Source organism: Pseudorca crassidens, chromosome 9 (genome assembly GCF_039906515.1).
Source record: "Pseudorca crassidens isolate mPseCra1 chromosome 9, mPseCra1.hap1, whole genome shotgun sequence".
NCBI lineage: Eukaryota > Metazoa > Chordata > Mammalia > Artiodactyla > Delphinidae > Pseudorca > Pseudorca crassidens.
In genome coordinates, this window is record NC_090304.1 from 37,289,672 (window position 1) to 37,312,399 (window position 22,728).

General features: G+C 38.1%; 1 protein-coding gene across 3 annotated transcripts in view; it reads right to left on the bottom strand.

Moving 5' to 3' along the window:
* ZDHHC13 (zinc finger DHHC-type palmitoyltransferase 13) overlaps positions 1 to 21,810 on the bottom strand; it is a 48,184-nt gene extending 26,374 nt beyond the window's left edge. For 2 of the 3 annotated variants that reach the window (XR_010946113.1, XM_067749654.1), the window contains exons 1-5: positions 21,674 to 21,810; positions 6,775 to 6,920; positions 3,859 to 3,981; positions 2,195 to 2,272; positions 782 to 926 (exon numbers count right to left, since the gene is read on the bottom strand). Coding sequence is in view for 2 of the 3 variants with exons in the window: in XM_067749654.1 (XP_067605755.1) it covers positions 782 to 926; positions 2,195 to 2,272; positions 3,859 to 3,981; positions 6,775 to 6,920; positions 21,674 to 21,700 (519 nt within the window). In the remaining variant the exon portion in view is untranslated. The remainder of the gene's footprint in view (positions 1 to 781; positions 927 to 2,194; positions 2,273 to 3,858; positions 3,982 to 6,774; positions 6,921 to 21,673) is intronic. The other variant, XM_067749655.1, reaches the window with a different exon arrangement.
* Between the last annotated feature and the right edge of the window lie 918 nt (positions 21,811 to 22,728).

Here is a 22,728-nt window from a genome sequence, read left to right on the forward strand (position 1 = left end):
AAGCCCAAAGAGAAGCAGAAAAGATGACTCGTCATATAGCTTTCCAAAATGAGACCCAGGAAGTTATAATTATTCTACTTGAGTTGAAGAGAGAGTGCTTATTTGAGTCTAAGAGAAAGTGCTTATTTGAAGAGAACACAATCATCCCAACAGCATTTGTGCAAACATGTTTCCACGCCTGTTACAGACGAGACTACTGATATATAAACTACTTGCTACCAGAAAGCATATCCCAGGCAAGTAGGGCTGACAGTGAAACTCCCACCGCCAGCAACCTATAATTTAACCAGTGCCATAAATGGATGCCACTTAAGGCAAGCGATTTTTCATGGATTTACTTTAGGGAACAATAAGAAACATACATTCAAATTGGTCTCCACTGGACTTAAATAATGCAAGCAAATGATGGGTTAATTTAGTGATCTGACTACCATTTCCACATTCAATCAGAAGAAAAATACAGGCTTTGAAGTCATGTTTTTGAAAAACTCTGCAAATTACTTGGGATCATAAGGAAAACTATTATAGGCTTACAAGTTTCAGAAACATCTATTATATGTTACTGAGCTAAATGACCTATCCTTTTTGCTCCAGTGAAGCTGGAAAAGCAGTATTCTATAGCTAGACTTACTGAGGCTAGTATTTGAATATTTGGATATCTGTAACTTCTACTTTAAAAATGAGGACAGAAAAAAAAAATGAGGACAGACTACTAGTAATCATCCTCTGAATCCCTTCAGATTTACAACAGCTGGAGTACAAGAAACATTTCAAAACATACCTGTCCTTTTGAGATGAGATATGCTATAATGGGCATGTGTTGAAATAACACTGCCAGGTGGATGCTGCTGAATCCCTCTCCATCGATAAGAGTGGGGTCTGCACCATACTGCAGTAATAATATGACCATAGGTAAATGCCCTTGTCTGGAAAGAAAGGACAAAAATTATACTGTATTCTGTCGCACAAAAAAGAGAAAAATTCAGGGAGAAACCAATGTTCCTAAGACACGAAGGATTTTGATTAGATTTAAAGAGTACTGCCTAACAATACACAGATTTTTAAAACACTGGAGATTCTCTAAATGTCTTTTACATAGATGCTCCAAACTTAGAACTATCTGGACGGTCCTTCTTGAGTGCAGGTAATAAACTTAATAACCTCCCAATCTACCTTAAATCTTATGTGTAAGATTACTACCATGTGTAAATAATTTTACATAACTAATGATAAAAATGGAAATTAAAAACCACTTAGACTTTACTGCTGCTATTTTAAAAACAAAAAATAATCATGAAGCAGATATGCCACAGCATAACATTCACAGACTGCAGGTATACTGTGATACTCTTTTTCTTAGGAACTACGTATTTCTCTTTGAATACGGCTCATTTCTCTGTAAAGCACTGTACCTCAGTAGCTTAACAGGGGGATGAGCTAACCCCAGATTCCTCAAAATCCTTGGCTATGAAAAAAAAAAAAAAAAAAAATCCTTGGCTATGGAGAAAAGATTCAATTCCTTGCCTTAAATGAACAATTATTTACTTCACTTTCAGGTTCATATCAATCCCACCAACCACAGAAAGAATGGAGTTAAAATGAAAGATGAAGAAGTTTTTAAGTATCCGCACAGACACTTACTAACTTCAGCTTCAGATGCCAACACATACGAGAGAAAAGAACTGATTGAGTTTACACTCACTGAACTACCACTTTTATCCATGTGATCAAATATTAAACATATTTATTTTGATTATAAAATATAATACAAATATTTGAGGTTGAGCATCATAGTGGAGCCCCAAATTAAACACAAAAACATCATCTCTGGAAACTCTTTAAAACTGTAATTTATTTATTTATTTATTTATTTTTGAATGAAGGGGTAAAAAGGAAAGAAAGCCTTGCAAATGGTCTGTAACTGCAATTTTCAATATGGACTACTAGTCATATACAGCTATTTAAATTCAAATTAGTTAAAATTAATTAAAATTATAAATTCCATTCCTTAACTGCATTAGCCACATTTTGCATTTCATGTATGGCTAGTGGCTACCTTACTGGACAGCACAGAATAGAACATTTCCATCATCACAGAAAATTCTACTGGAAAGTGCTGGTCTGTAATATTCAGAAAATGAGTAAGTCACTTTTGATTCTGAACAGCAATTTCAGTATTTAAAGAAACCTTTACCTGATGGCCCAGTGAAGAGGAGTTGAATTTAAATCTCCGCCCAACTGATCTACCACAGCACCTTTCGAAATATAAAACCTGTTAAAAGCAGACATAAATGAAAATAAGATTTAAAACTTAAAATTCATACTAAGAAAGAAAACATCAATTTTTCTTAGTAATAAATGTATTAGAAAACAAAAATTATAATAATACCCCTCCCTAAAAACACTCAGATCTACAGAGGTCTGAAAGATTCACACAACAGCATCAAACAGATCCCTGGTGAAATATTCTCATCATGTTAAGTAGTTACTCCTGCTGTCATGAGCATTCCATGACAACTATACACCAAACACATAATAACTACTCTCTGCATATTCTAACCACCACAACACTCTTGGAATGGTTTATATTCAAAAAAGGTTTCTATGACAGATATTCTACTTAACTGGCAAGAAGAAAGGTAAAACTATGTCACTGCTAACAGTTTAAAATTAGAATTACTATGTGGGAATGAATTCTAAAAGTAGGTAGCAAAAATTAATTCAAAATCCTTTTGGAGGAGTTAGACATTTTGAGCATTTCACTCTCTATTTTGGGGGCACAGATGGGATACACTGTATAAAGTGAAACTATAAAGTAAAGAGACTTATTTTCTTCAGCAGTTTACAGGCATTAGTCTCGCTATTTCAAAGTTGTGCTTCATATATATTATCTAAACAATACACCAGTTTATTTCCACAGAAAAGGAGTTTGCTTGTGAGTATATCTGTATATCTGTTTATTCTAAACTTTAGTATATTTCTACTTTTTTAAACCTCAAGGATTTTAAGTACGTATAATACAAAACATATACACATTCACACACATACACATTTTACATGCTAAGGTATAAAACAAAGAAAAAACAAAAACAATGGGTAGGCAGTAGTGCTTTATGAAAGGGAACTATTTTATACAATCCCACACATGCCTACTTTAAAATGTATTCCATATTTAATTTTGTTTTTAAAGTTAAATTATTCCCCTACCTAACCATTCCTCCTGGCGTTATTACAACATAAAATATTTCAGTGATTCTTCTAAACTAGATGAAACTATCTGTTCTATCCTGGAAAATGTGTTATGCTTTCCCTTTTCAAAAAGTGTTCAATTTCATTGCCTGAACTCTATCTTTATGATGGGTCTCTGTGGCTCTCTCTCTCTCACTCTCTGGCTGCATTGGGTCTTCGTTGCTGCGCGCGGGCTTTCTCTAGTTGTGGCAAGTGGGGCCTACTCTTCGTTGCAGTGCGTGGGCTTCTCATTGCAGTGGCTTCTCCTGTTGTAGAGCACGGGCTCTAGGCACGCGGGATTCAGTAGTTGTGGCTCACGGGCTCTAGAGCACAGGCTCAGCAGTTGTGACGCACGGGCTTAGTTGCTCCGCAGCATGTGGGACCTTCCCAGACCAGGGCTCGAACCCCTGTCCCCTGCATTGGCAGGTGGATTCTTAACCACTGTGCCACCAGGGATGTCCCCTGTGGCTTTATTTTTAATTTTCCTTTTTGGGCCAGTGAGAGTCCTGCTCCAGACGATCTCTGAGGTCCTTTTCAATACTATGATAACCAATGTGCATGGCACAAAGTTTCAAATATTCATTTACAGTAAAGGATTAGAGATGGTTCAACTAATATATCCCATCTTACTTTACAAGATCCAGCCTGTTGTTAATAGCAGCCCAATGAAGAAGCGACACATTTTCTTTGTCTGGTTGCCTGACATCATATCCTGCTTCCACCAACTCTTTACATCGTTCAAAAATCCCATATCTGAAATAAGAAAATGCATAATTGATACCATTAAAATAATTTCAAATATCAAAATTTCTTCCTTTTACCATGTCTTTATCCCATCTGTCTTTCAGCCAACATAGAAATACAATAATTAACAAAGATATGCACAAAGAGGACAGATTATAAAGCCAAACAACAAAAGTAAACCTGGCTATTGAATGATCAGATTAATCCATTTGGAGCTGAACTTGATTTTCTTAAATAAACTTTAACATTCACATTTGCCCTCTTTCAATAAATTTCATTTGATTTTCCACCAGGAATGCACCAGGAATACATGGTGTTGATTCTGTATGACAATCTTATCCCTGAATCAAACAAAGTCCAAGCAATGACCTCACAATAAGGGAGAGAGACTAAAAGCAAACTTGGAATGGGATAAATTCAACAATAAAATATGCACACAGTATAGGTATAGAAAAGGAAGGAATGATTAGCCCTTCCTGAAGGAGATGGAACCTGATATACAAGCTATGTTTTATAGGGTGAAGGGAAGACATTTCAGGCAGAAGGAATAGCATGTACGAAAACCAGAGATATAAAACTGTGTGGATGTTTGGTGAAATATAAGCAATTTAGCACCACAGAAGCATCAGCATAAGAAAGGCAATGGCAAGAGATGAGGCTAGGAGAGGTAAGCAAAGACTGCATGAACCTTCTCTGCCATGCTTTGAAATTTAGACTTTATAGTGCAAGGGGAAGCCACTGAAGGTTTTAAAGAGGAAAGCACTCAGATTTTGGGCTGTAAGAAAGATCACATTAGTGGCAGTTTGGAAGCTAATTCAAGGCCAAGACTGAGAGACCAGTCTAGAGGATCTTACAATAGAGACAGGAGAGCAGCAATGGGAGCCTGAAGAAAAAGAGGCAACAGAAATGTAAAAGGAGGGACAGACTGAAGGGATATTTAAGAGAGTTATTTAACTGACTCACTATCAGAATGAAAAACAGGAGAGAAATACCTCCTTTTTAATGCTAAAATAATTTAAAAAATCGTTCATTAGCACTATTTCTTTTCCACAGAAACTATTAAGACCCACCAGACCATTTAGCGCTTTCTCTGAAACTTACTTCTATTTAGAGGGAACTGAAAGTTTCGATATGTCTTCAAGGGTCAAAATCAAACAAAATGGCAGAATTGTCTCTACTTCCTACACTGTTAAATAACCTCTGCCTCACCAAAACGTGTGTGTGCACCTGTCTGTCTGTCTTTATGGCATTTTTTAAAAGATGGAGGTACCCATTTGACAATGCTAAGTGAAAATATTAATAAGAGAATGAATTGTTGATAATGATACATATGTATTGGGGTGGCCAAAAAGTTTGTACGATGTTACAGAAAAACCCGAATGAACTTTCTGACCCAATATTTATATTCTCCATCTTTTAAATATCAACTTTAACATTTTACTGGAAAAGAAATACTCCCTTTACATAAGAAATATAAAGGGTACACAATAATTAGGATTTTGGTGGTTTAGAAAATACAAAAACACCTATCCTAGCTAGCTCTCTTTCACCCTTCCCAAATACTACCTAAATATATTCTCACAACCACTTAAAGTCCAAGACCTGAAGAAAATTTGGGGAAATATACATAATGTGAGTTTTTATTGATATTCCTTGTGAACATAACCTAATTTCTCACACTTATCATTACAGAGCTTTATTGGTTGCAGAGAAACATTTAAATGTTTCCATTCTAATTAAAGCAAATATCTATTTACCTTAAGACCACTCTCATATTCATATGAATATAATAATACAAACAATATCAAACAATATTCACCTAATGTAGTGGTTCCCAGAGCCTCCAGAGTTCATATAAATTAGTAATTAGAATATTCAAATAATTGTCAATAACTTTTTAACTAACATAAGCAATACATGAGTCTACATTAAAGCCAAACAGGTTAACTAATCACCAAACATCTTTGCTTTTGACAGAAATTATATCAAGTTAGTATAGTAACATTAGTTTCTTTCATGCAGATTAGAAGCTCTGATGGGCAGGCTTATATCTGAGTACTAAGAAAATGGATTACTAATTAACATAATCTGACAGATAAAATATTTCAAAATATATTCAATGGCAAGAGGTGGGGTAGATGTTAACAGTCAATGAGATCCACAAGGGTGAAAACGTTGGAAATGGTTTAATGCAAAAACCCACAAATGGAGATCTTAAGGGGAAACTTTCAAAACATATTTCATTTTCAGTGCAAGCAAAATAACCGACTATAGTTTCAAGTGGTCAGAAAACCTACTTCAATTATACTGACTTTTTTCTAGTGCACCCAGAAAAATAGGTACATAGAAAGTACTCAATAAATAAATGTTCAAACCACACACCAATGTGTGAGTTGATATTTTTCTATCCCATCTTCATATTTAGGTTGTAGTACATTTTAAAAGATTCAGATTTGTGTTTCAAACTCAGAGTCTAGTTTTAGTGTCATTTAAAACCATTCATTCAATCAACAAACATTTATTGGGCATTTAATAGAAGACAGCAACTGTGTAAAAGTACTGGGGTTACAAAGATGAAAAAGACATGCTTTTGCTCAGAAGTTGCTCACAATATAATGGGAGAGACTAATAATAAACAGCTAAGGTGTACTGTATTAAATGCTCTGATGTTGGTATGACAAACATACTATCACTGGAGAATGAAGGGAGGAAGGTGTACACTGGAGTGCCATGAACCACACATGCGTCATTATAACAATTCAACAGAACCTAAGGATAAAACAAAACATTGGGAAGACTTACTGAGTAGCTTTTACAATGTCACAGTTACTAGAATCCTCTATAAGAGGAAGAGCTTCTCTCGCCTTGGCAAGTTCTTTGTTTTCATGTGCACAGACTTCGCGTCGACCAAATCCTGGAGGGTGGGGGCTGTGGCTGTGATTCCTGCACTGAAGAGTAAGAGTAATTTGACAAGGCTCAGTAAGAGAATTAATGTCACATTCAATTACATCATGAAGCACTTGGTACTATCAACAATATCTATTAATTAAAAGATTATTTTTCAGTATTAGAGGTATATCTTACAGAAGATTTTCATTTTAATTCTACCCACTAGGATTAGATGCTTAATATTAGAAAATTCCAAATTATATATTTTGTCATAAAACAAAGGTCATCTGCAAAGGCACCAATGGCTTTTGCTACTTGTAGTAGGTGGAGGGTCATGGGTATTGACAGTAGGCCTCTGCTTCAGGGAGTCGTGGTAGACACACCCTAAGGATATCTCCCAATGAATCAAGTTCTTGAATATGTATAACTGGAGTCCCAGAAGAGGAAGAGGAAATAGTTTTAAATATTTGACTAAAGAATAGACAAAAATCTTCCAAATTTGGTGAAAATTATAAACACACAGCTCCTACAAGCTCAACAAACCCAAGCAGAACCGACCTCATAATATTACACCAAGGCATATAATAATCACTTGAAACCAATGATAAAAAGAGCAGCCGAAGGAAAAAGACATATTATGTTCAAGAAAACAAAGATAAGAATGAATTCAGACTTCTTATCAGTAAGTACCAGCCAGAAGACAAAAGCAAAAAAAGCTGAAAGAAAAAACTAAACCTGGAAACACCGACAAAAATATTCTCGAAAAATAGGGGTGAAATATACACTTTTTTCAAACAAACAAAAGCTAAGAAAACTGCCAACAGACCTAATGCTACAAGAAATGATACAGGACGTTCTTCAGGCTAAAGGAAAATAATACCAGATGGAAATCTGAACCAATACAAAGGAATAAAGAGTGATAGAACTACATGGGTAAATATGTATAATTATGTGGGTAAATGTAACACACTTTTTTACATTTTTTAATTCCTTGATGATAACAGAGAAACAGAAATATACTGTTATAAGAGATGTTATAATAGTATTTGCAGAAAGACAGTGGTAAGTTAATGTGTATAATGTTAACCCAAGAGCAATATCTAAACAAATAAAACAAAGTCATATAATAAGCCAACAGCAGAGATAAAATAAAACACTTAAAAGACACTCAATTAATATTCTTTTAAATGCAGGAAAAGTAGGGAAAAAATGAACAAAAACAGACAAGGAAAAAACATACAAGATAATATATTTATACTTAACTATATTGATAATCACATTAAATACAAATGGTCTAAAGAAAACCAAATGAAAGACAGAGTTTGTTAGATTGGATTTTAAAAAAAAATTTTTTTTTTCAAAAAAACTACATATTGTCTACAAGAAACCTACTTTAAATATAAAAACATACATAAGTTAAAAGTAAAAGGACAGAAAAATATATACCATGCATAAAGGAATACTAAGCATAAGGAATGTAGTGCTTATATTAGTATAAGACAAAGTAGACATCCGCACAAGAAATGTTACCAGAGATGAGGAGGGACACTGCAAAATATTAAAGAAGCCAATTTATTAAGAAGCATAACAGGGACTTCCTGGTGGTCCAGTGGTAAAGAATCTGCCTTCCAATTAAGGGGACATGGGTTCGATCCCTGGTCAGGAAACTAAAATCCCACATTCTGCAGGGCAACTAAGCCCACGCGCCACAACTACTGAGCTCGTGCATCTCAAAGAGAGAGCCCACATGCCACAAACTACAGAGCCCATGTGCTCTGGAGCCACAACTAAAGAGAAAACCTGCACGCCACAACTAGAGAGAAGCCCACGTGCCACGATGAAGATCCTGCATGCCACAACTAAGACCCGATGCAGCCAGAAAAATAAAGAAAATAAATAAATACACAAATTTTTAAGTGACTTAAGGAAAAAAAGACATAACAATCTTAAATACATATGCACCCAAAAGGAACTTTAAAATTCATGAAGCAAAAAAGAAAAATAGAAAGATTCACAATTAAAGTTGAATATTTTAATACTTCTTTCAGCAACTGATGGAATGAGTAAACAGAAAACCATACTGCATAGAGAAGAGGAGAGAAATCAGAAAAGGACAGAGAACACTTAACACTATCCACCAACTGGATCCAGCTGACATTTTCATAAAATTACATCCAACAAGAGAAAAGATATTGTTTCAAGTACACATTTAACACTCAGCAAGACAGATAATACATTGGGCCATAAAACAAGCCTCAACAAACTTAAATGGGTTGAATTCATACAGAGTATATTCTCTGACCACAAATGGAATTAAATTAAAAATCAAGAGATTACTACAAGCAACTATGTGCCAATAAAATGGACCACCTGGAAGAAATGGACAAATTCTTAGAAAACTACAACCCTCCAAGACCGAACCAGGAAAAAAACAGAAAATATGAACATACCTATCACAAGCACTGAAAGTGAAACTGTGAATAGAAATCTTCCAACAAACAAAAGTCCAGGATGAGACGGCTTCACAGGTGAATTCTATCAAAGAGAAGAGCTAACACCTACCCTTCCCAAACTCTTCCAAAATGTAGCGGAGGGAGGAACACTCCCAAACTCATTTTACGAGGCCACCATCACCCTGAGACCAAAACCAGACAAAGGTGTCACAAAAAAAGAAAACTACAGGCCAATATCACTGATTAACATAGATGCAAAAATCCTTAATAAAATACTAGCAAACAGAATCCAGCAGCACATTAAAAGGATCATACGCCATGATCAAGTGGGGTTTAACCCAGCAATGCAAGGATTCTTCAATATACACAAATCAATCAATGTGATACACCATATTAACAAACTGAAGGATAAAAGCCATATGATCAACTCAATAGATGCAGAAAAAGCTTTTGACAAAATTCAACTCCCATTTATGATAAAAACTCTCCAGAAAGTAGGCATAGAGGGAACCTACATCAACATAATAGAGGCCAAATATGACAAACCCACAGCCAACATCATTCTCAATGGTGAAAAACTGAAACCATTTCCTCTAAGATCAGGAAAAAGTCAAGGTTGCCCACTCTCACCACTAGTATTCAAAATAGTTTTTGGAAGTTTTAGCCATGGCAATCAGAGAAGAAAAAGAAATAAAAGTAACCCAAATTGGAAAAGAAGTAAAACTGTCACTGTTTGCAGATGACATGATACTATACATAGAGAATCCTAAAGATGCTACCAGAAAACTACTAGAGCTAATCAATGAACCTGGTAAAGTAGCAGGATACAAAAGTAATGCACAGAAATCTTTTGCATTCCTATACACTAAGGACAAAAAATATGAAAGAGAAATTAAAGAAACACTCCCATTTACCACTGCAACAAAAAGAATAAAATAGCTAGGAATAAACCTACCTAGGGAGACAAAAGACCTGTATGCAGGAAACTATAAGACACTGATGAAAGAAGTTAAAGATGACACCAACAGATGGAGAGATATACCATGTTCTTGGATTGGAAGAATCAATATTGTGAAAATGACTATACTCCCCAAAGCAATCTACAGATTCAATGCAATCCCTATCAAACTACCAATGGCATTTTTCACAGAACTAGAACAAAAAATTTCACAATTTGTATGGAATCACAAAGGACCCCAAACAGCCAAAGCAATCTTGAGAAAGAAAAACGGAGCTGGAGGAATCAGGCTCCCTGAATTCAGACTATACTACAAAGCTACAGTAATCAAGACAGTATGGTACTGGCACAAAAACAGAAATATAGATCAATGGAACAGGATAGAAAGCCCAGAGATAAACCCATGCACATACGGTCACCTTATCTTTGATAAAGGAGGCAAGAATATACAATGGAGAAAAGACAGCCTCTTCAATAAGTGGTGCTGGGAAAACTGGACAGCTACATGTAAAAGAATGAAATTAGAACACTCCCTAACACCATACACAAAAATAAACTCAAAATGGATTAAAGACCTAAACGTAAGGCCAGACACTATCAAACTCTTAGAGGAAAACACAGGCAGAACACTCTATGACATAAATCACAGCAAGATCCTTTTTGACCCACCTCCTAGAGAAATGGAAATAAAAACAAAAATTTAAAAATGGGACCTAATGAAACAAGCTTTTGCATAGCAAAGGAAACCATAAACAAGACCAAAAGACAACCCTCAGAATGGGAGAAAATATCTGCAAACAAAGGAACTGACAAAGGATTAATCTCCAAAATATACAAGCAGCTCATGCAGCTCAATATCAAAAAAACAAAAAACCGAATCCAAAAATGGGCAGATCTAAATAGACATTTCTCCAAAGAAGACATACAGATTGCCAACAAACACATGAAAGGATGCTCAACATCACAAATCATTAGAGAAATGCAAATCAAAACCACTATGAGGTATCACTTCACACTGGTCAGAATGGCCATCATCAAAAAATCTACACACAATAAATGCTGAAGAGGGTGTGGAGCAAAGGGAACCCTCTTGCACTGTTGGTGGGAATGTAAATTGTCCTCCCTATGGAGAACAATATGGAGTTTCCTTGAAAAACTAAAAGTAGAACTACCATACGACCCAGCAATCCCACTACTGGGCATATACCCCGAGAAAACCATAATTCAAAAAGAGTCACATACCACAATGTTCACTGCAGCTCTATTTACAATAGCCAGGACATGGAAGCAGCCTATGTGTCCATCGACAGATGAATGGATACAGAAGACGTGGCACATATATACAATGGAATATTACTCAGCCATAAAAAGAAATGAAATTGAGTTATTTGTAGTGAGGCAGATGGACCTAGCGTCTGTCATACAGAGTGAAGTAAGTCAGAAAGAGAAAAATAAATACCGTATGCTAACGTATATATATGGAATCTAAAAAAAAAGAGGTTCTGATGAACCTAGGGGCAAGACAGGAATAAAGACGCAGACGTAGAGAATGGACTTGAGGACACGGGGAGGGGGAAGGGAAGCTAGGACGAAGTGAAAGAGTAGCACTGGTATATATACACTGCCAAATGTAAAATAGCTAGCTAGTGGGAAGCAGCTGCATCACACAGGGAGATCAGCTCGGTGCTTTGTGACCACCTAGAGGGGTGGGATAGGGAGGGTGGGAGGGAGGTGCAAGAGCAAAGGGATATGGGGATAAATGTATAAATATAGCTGATTCACTTTGTTATACAGCAGAAACTAACACAACATTGTAAAGCAATTATACTCCAATAAAGATGTTTTAAAAAATCAATAACCAAACGATACGTGGAATATTCTCAAATATTTGGAAACAAAACAACATTTTCTAAATAGAGTGAATTTTTAGCTTTAAATGCTTATAATAGGAAAAAAGAAGAAACTAAAATAAATGATCTAAGCTTTCATCTTAAGGATCTAGAGAAAAAAATAATTAAATCCCAAGTAGACAGAATGAAGGAAACAATAAAGATAGGGAAATCCATGAAATATAAAAAAGAAAAAAATGCATAAAATCACTGAAACCAAAAGCTGGTTCTTTGGAAAGAATAAATCAATAAAATTGATAAAGCTCTAGTCAGACTGATCAAGAAAAAAGATGTCAAAGACAAATAGCAAGTTTAAAAAAGGGGACATCATTATAAGATTCTGCAAATATTAAAAGGGTAATAAGGGGCTTCTCTGAACATCTTTATGCCACTAAATTCAACAACCTAGGTGAAATGCATAAAATATCTCGAAAGACACAAGTTATCAAAATGGACTTAAAAAGAAATGAGTAGCACTCTATCTATTAAAGAAATTGAGTTCATAATTTTAAAACTTCCCATTAAACAAAACAAAACAACTCCAGGCCCACATGACTTTTAACTGGCAAAGTCTATGAAAACACTCAAGGAAGAAATGATACCAACTCCTTCAGAATACAGAGGGACTGCTTCCCAGCTCATTTTAGAAGGCAGCATTATCCTGATACTAAAAGCAACAGACATAAGCAGTAAAGAAAACTATAGACTCAATATCCTTCATGAACACAGATGAAAAGATCCTAAATGAAATATTAGCAGAACTGTATTCAGTAATTTATAAAAAGGATAATATACATTACAACCAAGCTTAAACATTTCAAAAGAAATCAGTGCAATTCACCATATTAACAAAATAAATATACTCACTTCAGTAGAATAAGCATTTGACAGAATTCAACACCCATGTATGATAAAAACTCTTAGCACACTAGGGAAAGAAGGGAACTTCCTCAACCTAATCAGGAGCATTTTTTAAAAATCTACAGCTACCATACAGTCAACGGTAAAAGACTGAATGCTTGAACTCTAAAGACTGAAACAAAGCAAGGATGCCCACTATCACCACTTCTAATCAACAATGTACTGAAGTCCTAGACACAATAACAGAGTAAGGGAAAGAAAAATGCATACAGATTAGAAAAGAAGCAAATCTACCTTTATTTGCAGACAGCATGATCCTGTACACAGAGAATCCTCAGGAATCTTTTTTAAAATTTATAATAGCATCAAAAATATAAAACACTTAAGATTTTATACTGTATCCAGCATTTTTAGTTGCATTTAAGGTGGAGGTTCACATCAAATACCTAGCAAATCATTCCTAGAGATCAAAACTGGCTATTTTATAATCCCATCTTGTTCTTTACCATAAAGTTGTTACCTGGCTTTTATCCACCTTATTCACCACAACTGTCTCTCTGACCAACTTTTCATTGTTTTAAGAAAATTCTCAAAGGATGAATACACATTAAGAACAGAAAATTGAAGATACTTGAAATGATGTGACTACATCAATTCTCCAGGAATTCCAAAAAAGATTTAACAAATAGTAGTTTTATTGCAGTAAGTCCATAACCCCTCAACAGGTTACTCTGAAGGAGCAAATCCTTTTGTTCTAAGTTACCTTACAGTTAAATTCACTTTTTGGTATATAGTTCTGTAAATTGTAACCACTACCACCATCAGGATCCAGAACGGTTCCAACACCTCAAAAACCTCCCTCAGGATATTCCTTTTTAGCCACACCCTCTCCCTACCTCAACTCCTGGCAACCACAGACATGTCCTTCATCACTAGTTTTACCTTTCCCAGAATGTCATACAATGGAATTAGACAGAATATAATCTTCTAAGACTGGCTTCTTTCACTCAGCATAATGCTGTATGTTATTAATAGTTCCTTCCTTGCTATAAAGTATTCCATTATATGTATGTATCACCGTTTATCCATTCAAACTCACGTGGGTTGTTTCCAGCTTTTGGCAATTATAAATGGAGCTGTATAAACATTCATTTTGTGTGAACATATGTTCTTGCTTCTCTAAGAGTGAGACTGCTTGGCCCTCTGGTAAGTTGATGTTAAGTTTATAAGAAATGGCCGAACTGTTTTCCAGAGTAGCTGTACCACTCTGCATTGCCATTAGCAACGTATGAGAGCTCCAATTGCTCTGCATCCTCTCTGGCGCTTGATGCTGTCAGTATAATAGATGTGTAGTAGTGTCTCATCATGGTCTCAATTTGCATATCCCTAATGGCTAATGGGGCTGAGTGTCATTTCATGTGCTATTTGCTATCTGTTTATCTTCTTTGGTGAATTGTCTAAGTCTTTTTACCCATTTTTAATTAGGCTATTTATTTTCTCATTGCTAAGTTTTGAGAGTTCCTTATATTACACATGCTAGACCAAAGTCCTTTGTCAGATATGTGATTTGTAAACTTGTTCTCCCAGTCTGTAGCTTACCTTCCCATTTCTTACATCTCTTTCATAGAACAAAAATTTTTAATTTTGATGAAGTATAATGTATCAGTTTTTTTCTTTTATGGATCATGCTTCAGGTGTCACCTCTAAGAACTGTCTTGGGACTACAACTCCTCTGTTCAGAGAGGAAGTCCTCCTGCCTCAGAGTTTCAGTGCCTGTGCTGCCAGGAGTCCACTTTCCTGCTCCTTGAACCTGAACTAGAGGGCTTCTCCAGAAGTGCTCTCTCTCTGCAGGGATGCTCACTTCCAGGGTTCAAGTCCAGGGAGAGGGCGGTGGAAGAGAGGAGGGGACCCAGATGGGAAAAAGGTAAATTAGTTCCTGGTTCAGTGGTTTTCTGAATTCTGGTTTTTTCCCCCACCCTACCTGCTAAAATTTTCTTTTGGGAATCCTTAAATAGCTTTCTATCTAGTGCATTCAGTGGGACAGACAGGGTGGAGTGTGCTTTACTCCATCTTACTCAGAGCTAGAACCACAAATGCTTATTTGAATACATAAGTTCCGATTTATCTGGTAAATTCAACCTCACTGCATGACACTCTTATTTTACACACACAAACACACACACACACTCACACAGCTAAATAATAAACATATAGGTAGTTAGATTAAAACATAAATAAGAACATTACTTTTCACCATATCACAGTAACTATAATTACATCTAACTGGAAGAAGACAAGGGGTCAAGGAAAGAGCTGAATATACTATACTCAGAATTTCTCCAGCGTCAATAAACAGCAGATGTAGCTAAAATTGACAGAGAAATCAGTCTGCTTTTCATATAAAACTTAGACTTTTTAAATTATAAAATTTTAAAACTTTCAGTTTAAAACACCAGCAATACCAAAGTGAATAAAGAGTTGATAATCTGGACTCTTTCCCTTCCAATCTTGTACCAACAGAGATACTATTATTAACAGTTTGGTGTATCCTTCCTCACTATGTGTATATACTTTAACATATATAACATTACACAGGATACATAGGTTTTTATCATTTTCTTCTTATATTTAACAAAATTTATCCCCAAACATGGGATCCAGTTATATAATTATTCATCAACTTGCCTGTCTCACCTAACAATATATCATGTACAGCGCTGCAGGTCAGTAACAAGTAATAGTTGAATACTATTCCACTGTATAGACCTAGCATAATTTATTCAACCATTTCCCTATTGTTAGACATGCAGGTTGATTTCAGCATTCACTCTCTAAACAACCCTATAATTAACATCCTGTACATTCTATAACACTGATTCCCCAACACAGGACTGCTGGGTCAAAAAATATGTGTATTTTAAACATAAACAGATACTGACCTTCCCTAATTCACACTCCCAACAGGCAAGTATGTAAGTGTTCTTTTTCCCTACAAACCTCCTAACTGAATATTATCAATCTTTTTACAATCTTGCCAATCTGATGGCTAAAAAAACGGCATCTTGTTTTGCATTTGCATGCCCCTAGTTACTAATGAATCTGAGTTTGATTGTTTGTTCTTTATTGGCTCTCATACTTTCTCTTTTGTGGGTTGCCTTTTCATAGTCTACTGTTTTTCTAGTGGATTGTATATCAGTTTCCATTTATATATTAGGAAGATCAAGACTTTGTTTATATACAGACTTTTCATCACAAATAAATGTCACATATTATACAGATACAAATTTATTGCTTCTCATTATGCTTTAAGGCATTAAGGACATCAGCTTCACTTTTCATGCAGAAAGTTGAGGTGGATTACACATTTCAATGTAAAGAGCATGTATTTATTCAGCAATTAATTACTGTGTATTTATGATGTGCAAAGCATTATGCTAGGAAAACAGAAGATGTGGGTACGTATCCTCCAGGAGTTTAAGTCTAATTGGGCAGCTAAGTCAGAGACAAAGAGCGTAAAGTGATAATGGAAGCAATATGTGATTAAATGGCAAAAATGGGTGACAAAGACGAGAGAACAAGAGGTACTTTCTGTTCACGTCATCATTTTTTGTCCAAATCCAGATCAGAGTAAAACCTAAAAATGATTATATAAACTCAAAGCCTGTTTTCAAAGTCAATGGTCTCCAAAGTGAGGCAAGTGCACTCAAGGCCAACCACTCAGTGACCCATTAGGTAACGGAAGAAAATGTTAAAGCTGTTATAATGACTTTTCCTTTTAAAAAAAAAAAAAAGAGGGGAACCCACAAAAATTTATACATTTGGCTTCTTTAAGATTTATGAATTCTGGGGGCTTCCCTGGTGGCGCAGTGGTTAAGAATCCGCCTGCCAACGCAGGGGATACCGGTTAGAGTCCTGCTCCAGGAAGATCCCACATGCCGTGGAGCAACTAAGCCCCTGCGCCACAACTACTGGGCCTGCACTCTAGAGCCCACGAGCCACAACTACCGAGCCCACGTGCCACAACTACTGAAGCCCACGCGCCTAGAGCCCGAGCTCCACAACAACAGAAGCCACCGCAATGAGAAGCCCACGCACCACAACAAAGAGTACCCCCTGCTCGCCACAACTAGAGAAAAGACCACGCAGCAACAAAGACCCAACACAGCCAAAAATAAATAAATTAAATAAATGAATTTATGTAAAAAAAAAGATTTATGAATTCTTAGCCCTCGCAGCCTCACTTAATCTGTATATCAAGTAGGTCACTCCTCATGGTCTGTTTACAAGGTAACTTGGGAACAGAGTAAAAGTCCACACCCAGAGGGGTTACAGTGGGACCTTCAACATTTTGCAGTATACATCAGGCTAAGTAATTTTCAAGGTATAGTATCTCATTTTAACTACTTACTAATTTTAAAGTTACCCCTCCCAAAATGAGCAAGTGGCTTAAACTGATTACTACTACCAAGAAGCCACGAACTGAAATAATAACGATAGTAAAAGTACAAGCAAACAAGAAAATGGCAGAGCTGACACTTCTCATAGCAGGTGCTCTTTACTGGCCACATAAAGTAGAAACAAAGACAATCTAAGCTGATGTAACAAAAAGCCAGCCTCCCTCCAAAAAAAATTACAAATTATCAAGAAGGCTGATTTGAAGCAGACTTACATTTACTATCTTTAATTCAAAACCTTACCATGAGTATATACTAAGCTATTCACTCATGAATACAATTTAGAAACACATTGTCAAATCCTACAATAACATGCCCCATGACAATATGAATTTAGAGACTGGCTCCTTTCCCCAGCCCCCAGGTACATCAAACAGAGGGGAGCTGAACTTTTTAAGTCCCAGCCAACCACATGACACGGAATCATCCCCATTAACACATAAGTTAGAGTGATCAATGGCCAACCATGGACAACAAACTGCAGTCAGTGGTACCTGGATGATTTGGACTGCACAGCTGGCGGCCTGAGCTCCCAGCCAGCTTGCAGTGCACGTGCCACTCATCATTCCCTTAATCTCACAACACATGACATTTTACAAAAATGAACATTTCAAATCCTACTTGTCACACTGCGGTTTTACTCTAGGGGTGCAAGCTCAACACTGCTTTACTGATAGGAGTGCATGACCAAAAAAGCTTAGCGGCCACAGCTCTAAGCTATGTCCTGTGCTCTAGGTATCACTCCCTCCCAGGATTCTGCCATAAGAGCTACAGGTGAGAAAGGAGATGACCTGCTTTGGGAGAGGTTACCTTCAGAGACAGTCGCATAAAAATGTTTAAGGAAAACAACCATACATTCCCATCACAAAGATTAAAGCAAAGTTTGTCATGATACTATATCCTTCTTAGAAATTACTCTCTGGTTATCAAGAAAATGTTTTTCTAAGTACTCTCTAGTTGTTTCATTTTACCATGGTGAAAGGTAAACTCCTTGAGAACAAGGCCCAAGTCTCAGATTTCAGGCGGCTGTATGATGGTGGCTAATCATCTACCCGATTTTTGGCTTCAGTTTCTACATTTGTAAAATGAAAGGAGCAGGTCAATATAGCTATACAGTTCTTTCCAAATCCATGTTGTATGGTTCTAAGAGGAGCTGTTACAGTAGTCATTATTGACATGTGTACTGGTAAAGGCATCACTGCATAAACAAACACCCTTTGTGGCAGTGGAAGCGTAACTGATGTATGGCTGCCTACAATGTTAAGGTAACAGAATAGACGAAGCAAATTCTTAAGACACCAGCAAACTCATAAGAGTTTTATTAGTGACTGCTTCACTAATAAAATACCACAGAAGTGATGCTCTGCCAGCTTGCAGGTTCAGGCCTCAGAAACTGGCAGCTTCCTCTTTCTGTCTCTTGAAATGCTCACTCTTGGAACCCAGCTACCATGCTGTCCAGAGGCCCAGGCCACATGTAGGTGTCCCTGCTCAAAGTCAGCATCAACCACCAGACATGTGAGTGAGGGAACCATCAGATGTTACCAGCCCCAGCTAGCAAGTCATCCCAGGTGACAAGTCTTTCCAGCAGAGGCTCCGGACATGGTGGAGCAGAAACAAACCACCCCTGCTTTGCCCTGGCCAAAGTCCTGACGCACAGTCCATGAGCATGACAATGGCTGGTTTACACCACTATGATTTGGGATGGTTACACAGCAATAGATGACTGGAACATACTTAAGATATAAGAGATATTTCTCACATGGAGATATCTTAAATCCAATTATATTTTCTAAATAGTAAATAAGTACTGTTAATTAATTTAAGAGAAAACCAAGATCTAGAAAACCATATTTAAACTCTGATGAGGGTCAAAATCCTGACAGATTATCAAATAAAACAAAGAGAGAAACAGAGATCTGACAGCCATTAAAATTTCTCATGGCATTAACAGAAGCATCCTGTATTAACAGAGCTAAGTATCCAAGCTCATTCACTGGACAATTATTTACAGAGTATGTTAATGGTATTGAAAGCCGAGAAGAAATATAAAGGAAGGAAGGAGGTTAAGGAATGTTGCTGGTAGTGGTGGTGATGGGGAAGGCCTACCACATTGAGGTGACGATTGTGTCAAGACCTTACAAAGGTGGGGGGGGTAAGCCATGTGGTTATATGAAGAAAGAGTTCTCCAGATAGAGCGAATACTAAGTGCAAAGGCCTTGGGGCCAGCATAGCTGTGGTTGATTGAGCAAGCAAGAAAGTAGTAAAAAATGAGGTCAGAGAGGAAAACTGGGGGCCAGACAGTTCTGGCAAAAACCTATCAGCTGGAATCAGGGGAACCAAATTCAACCAGAGCAGGAATGTTTTTATCTGTTTTGTTCACTGATTTATCTCCAGCACCTGTAACAGTGCTTAACACCTGGTAGAATGAATGAAGTCTTGGCTCTCTCAGCAGCTATTTGACTTTTAACAACTGACTCCAATTTTTTTTTTTTTTTATGGCCACATCACACGGCTTGCAGGATCTTAGTTCCCCGACCAGGGATTGAACCCGGGCCACAGCAGTGAAAGCACTGAGTCCTAACCACTGGACCACCAGGGATCTCCATGACTCCAGTTTTTTGAACCTCAATTCTTATCTCTAAAACTGGAATAATAATCCCTCCCCACCTCACAGGGTCACAGTGAGGAATAACAATAAGGAAGTATTTTGCAAACTGTAGAGCATCTTATATAGGTAAAATCTATTGCTATTATTGAAAAAGTTAATACCAATAATTATTAACAACAACAATGATCTCTCTACCTTGGCCCATTTAATTTCAACCCCTGAATCATTCTCTCCCTCCATCTGGCAGGGAATTCGGGCAGGGCAATCTTCCCTGCAGAACAAGGTAATGAACTTTAAGCACTTGAAGGCTTTTGTAAATGAGTGGCAGTAATTAAGGTATGATCATTACTGCTACCAACGTTTCCCTGAAACTCTGAGGGGAAAAAAACAAACAACAAATGAGACATAGTTTCCATGTGAAGATTCTACACCCTTTTGTAATATATGGTCTGCTTGCAAACCTTTTTTATTCTATCAAAATGCAAGAACACCCGACAGCTTCCCCACCTGTCTTGTTCCTCACTTAAACCTACATCAGATTGCTGAAAGCAGGAAGGGAAAGGGGGAGTGTGAGGGAACACTCAATATGCGAAATACTTTTTTTTAGAGGCCAACTAACCCAATCATCTCAAACTGCTTGAATCCCACTAGGGACAGAAAATCTACTACCTAATTCACTCCAGCTGCTGGAGAGAGCTTCGGTTTTCTCATCTGTAAATGGGGATGATATCTCCTTCTTAAGGATGCTTCAATTCTGGAATTAAATAATGCATATAAAAGCACTTGGCATATGCTAAGAACTCACTAAACGTTGGCTGAATCTGAATATTTTTCATGTATTCAACAAAAATTAAGTAAACAGCTATAATATGCCAGTCGGGACCATAAGCAAAAAGGACAAAAATCTAGTTTTCTTGGAGCTAACATATATCTCCTGTAACTTTCCCCACTGGCCCCTTCTGTTTTCTGAAACTACATCTGGCTTCTAGTACGACCTCCTCCACAGAACAGAGTCCTTTGGGATTTTGCAGATAGCTATCACGTACCTCCCTTTCCTGCCACCGCCCCCCCCCCCCCCCCCCGCCTTTCTCCAGCCTAAACAAACAGCCTCAAATCTTTCAAAGAGTAAGCAAGGATGTGGAAACGAGAGCTAAAACAGGGCTGGGAGGAGCGAAGGCGGGTTCCCAGACGCCCCGGCCGAAAAAGAAATGATTAGAACCTCATAGACTCCAGGCCAATGTCAAAACGGGCTGGTCCAACTCAGGTGTGTCACCTGACACCTCTCCCAGGAACGCCACCCTCCCCTCCCAGGGCCCGCATGGGTCCTTGCCGGGCACGGGGCGCCCCGGACCGCAGGTGGATGGAGGGCCGGTATGGCACTCATCCCTGTCCTTGCCTTTTCTTCCCGTTCGCCTCGGAGAGAATTCCCTGCATCATTCTCGGTGTTTCCAGGCTTCCTCCTCCCTGGACCCGGCCCCTCTGCCCCCGGAGGCCCCTCTGGGAGCTACCTAACACCCATGCCCTCCCTCTCTCCACAGCCGCGGCCGCCCTCCGAGCCCCCGGGACAGCCTGCGCCCAACCGCACTCACCTGCGAGCCCAGTCCCGGCCCCTCCATCTCCGCAGTGGCGGCGGCGACTCGTCAAAGTGGCGGCAGCTGCCCGCTGGCCAGCCTGTCTGGAGCCGCCTCCACTCTCACTTCCTGCTCGTGGCCCCGCCTCCACCGCGGCTGCCGCTCGAGCCCTGAGCCGTCAATCGGCATCGAGAGAGCCAATCCCTGCCTTCTCCTCGGCTGGGGGCGGGACTTTCGCGCCCCCAGAGAAGCTAGCTGGGAGTAGCCAGTCGGAGGCTCAGTCCCCGAGCCACCCGCGCCGGGCGGTAACAGTCGCTGGCCGAGACTGTGCACTGCTCGCCCAGGTAGGTGTCCACCGGTCCGCATGCTTCATCCTGCCCCTCGTACAGGTCCAGGATCGGGCTGTTATTCCAACATCAACCACCATCTACCGAGTGCACATCCGGACTTGGCTGCGTAATAGCTAGATGACCTTGTGAAAGTCTCTTACTTTACCTCCATTTTCCTCATCTGTGAAATGGAGAAAATAAGGGTACCTACATCACAGAATTGTCAGAAGGATTAAATGAGAAAAAGCATGTAAAGCCCCTTAGCCAATGTTTGACGTAAGAAGGAATCAATAAATGTTAACTATTAAAACATTTGCCACTGTCTGTTCCTGTGATCTTGGGCAAGTCCCTTTCACCATCTGGGGTTCTGTTTCCTCACACAAAACAGAAAATATATGAGTTCCACCGCTCAGACTAGAGGAGTATTGGGCAAGAGCCCCCCATCTACACTCTCCACGCCGTTTTTTGGGCTGCCCTGAAAAAGGTGGCATCTAAGCTCTGTTCAGCTTGAAGGACAGCTATGAAGCTAGGAGAAAGCTTGGTTCCTGCCCTTGGGGAGTCCAGTGGGCCAATGGGGCTCTCCTACCTCAGCCCCCAGAAAATACTGGAGCTTTTTCTAGCCCACCATTTAATACAGTCTTTGCAATTATTCCTTAATGTATCTGTTGCCAAAGCAAACCTTTGGAAGTTAAATTGGAAAAGAAAACATTATGACTCCCTTATTCTATTAAAATAGTTCTAAAT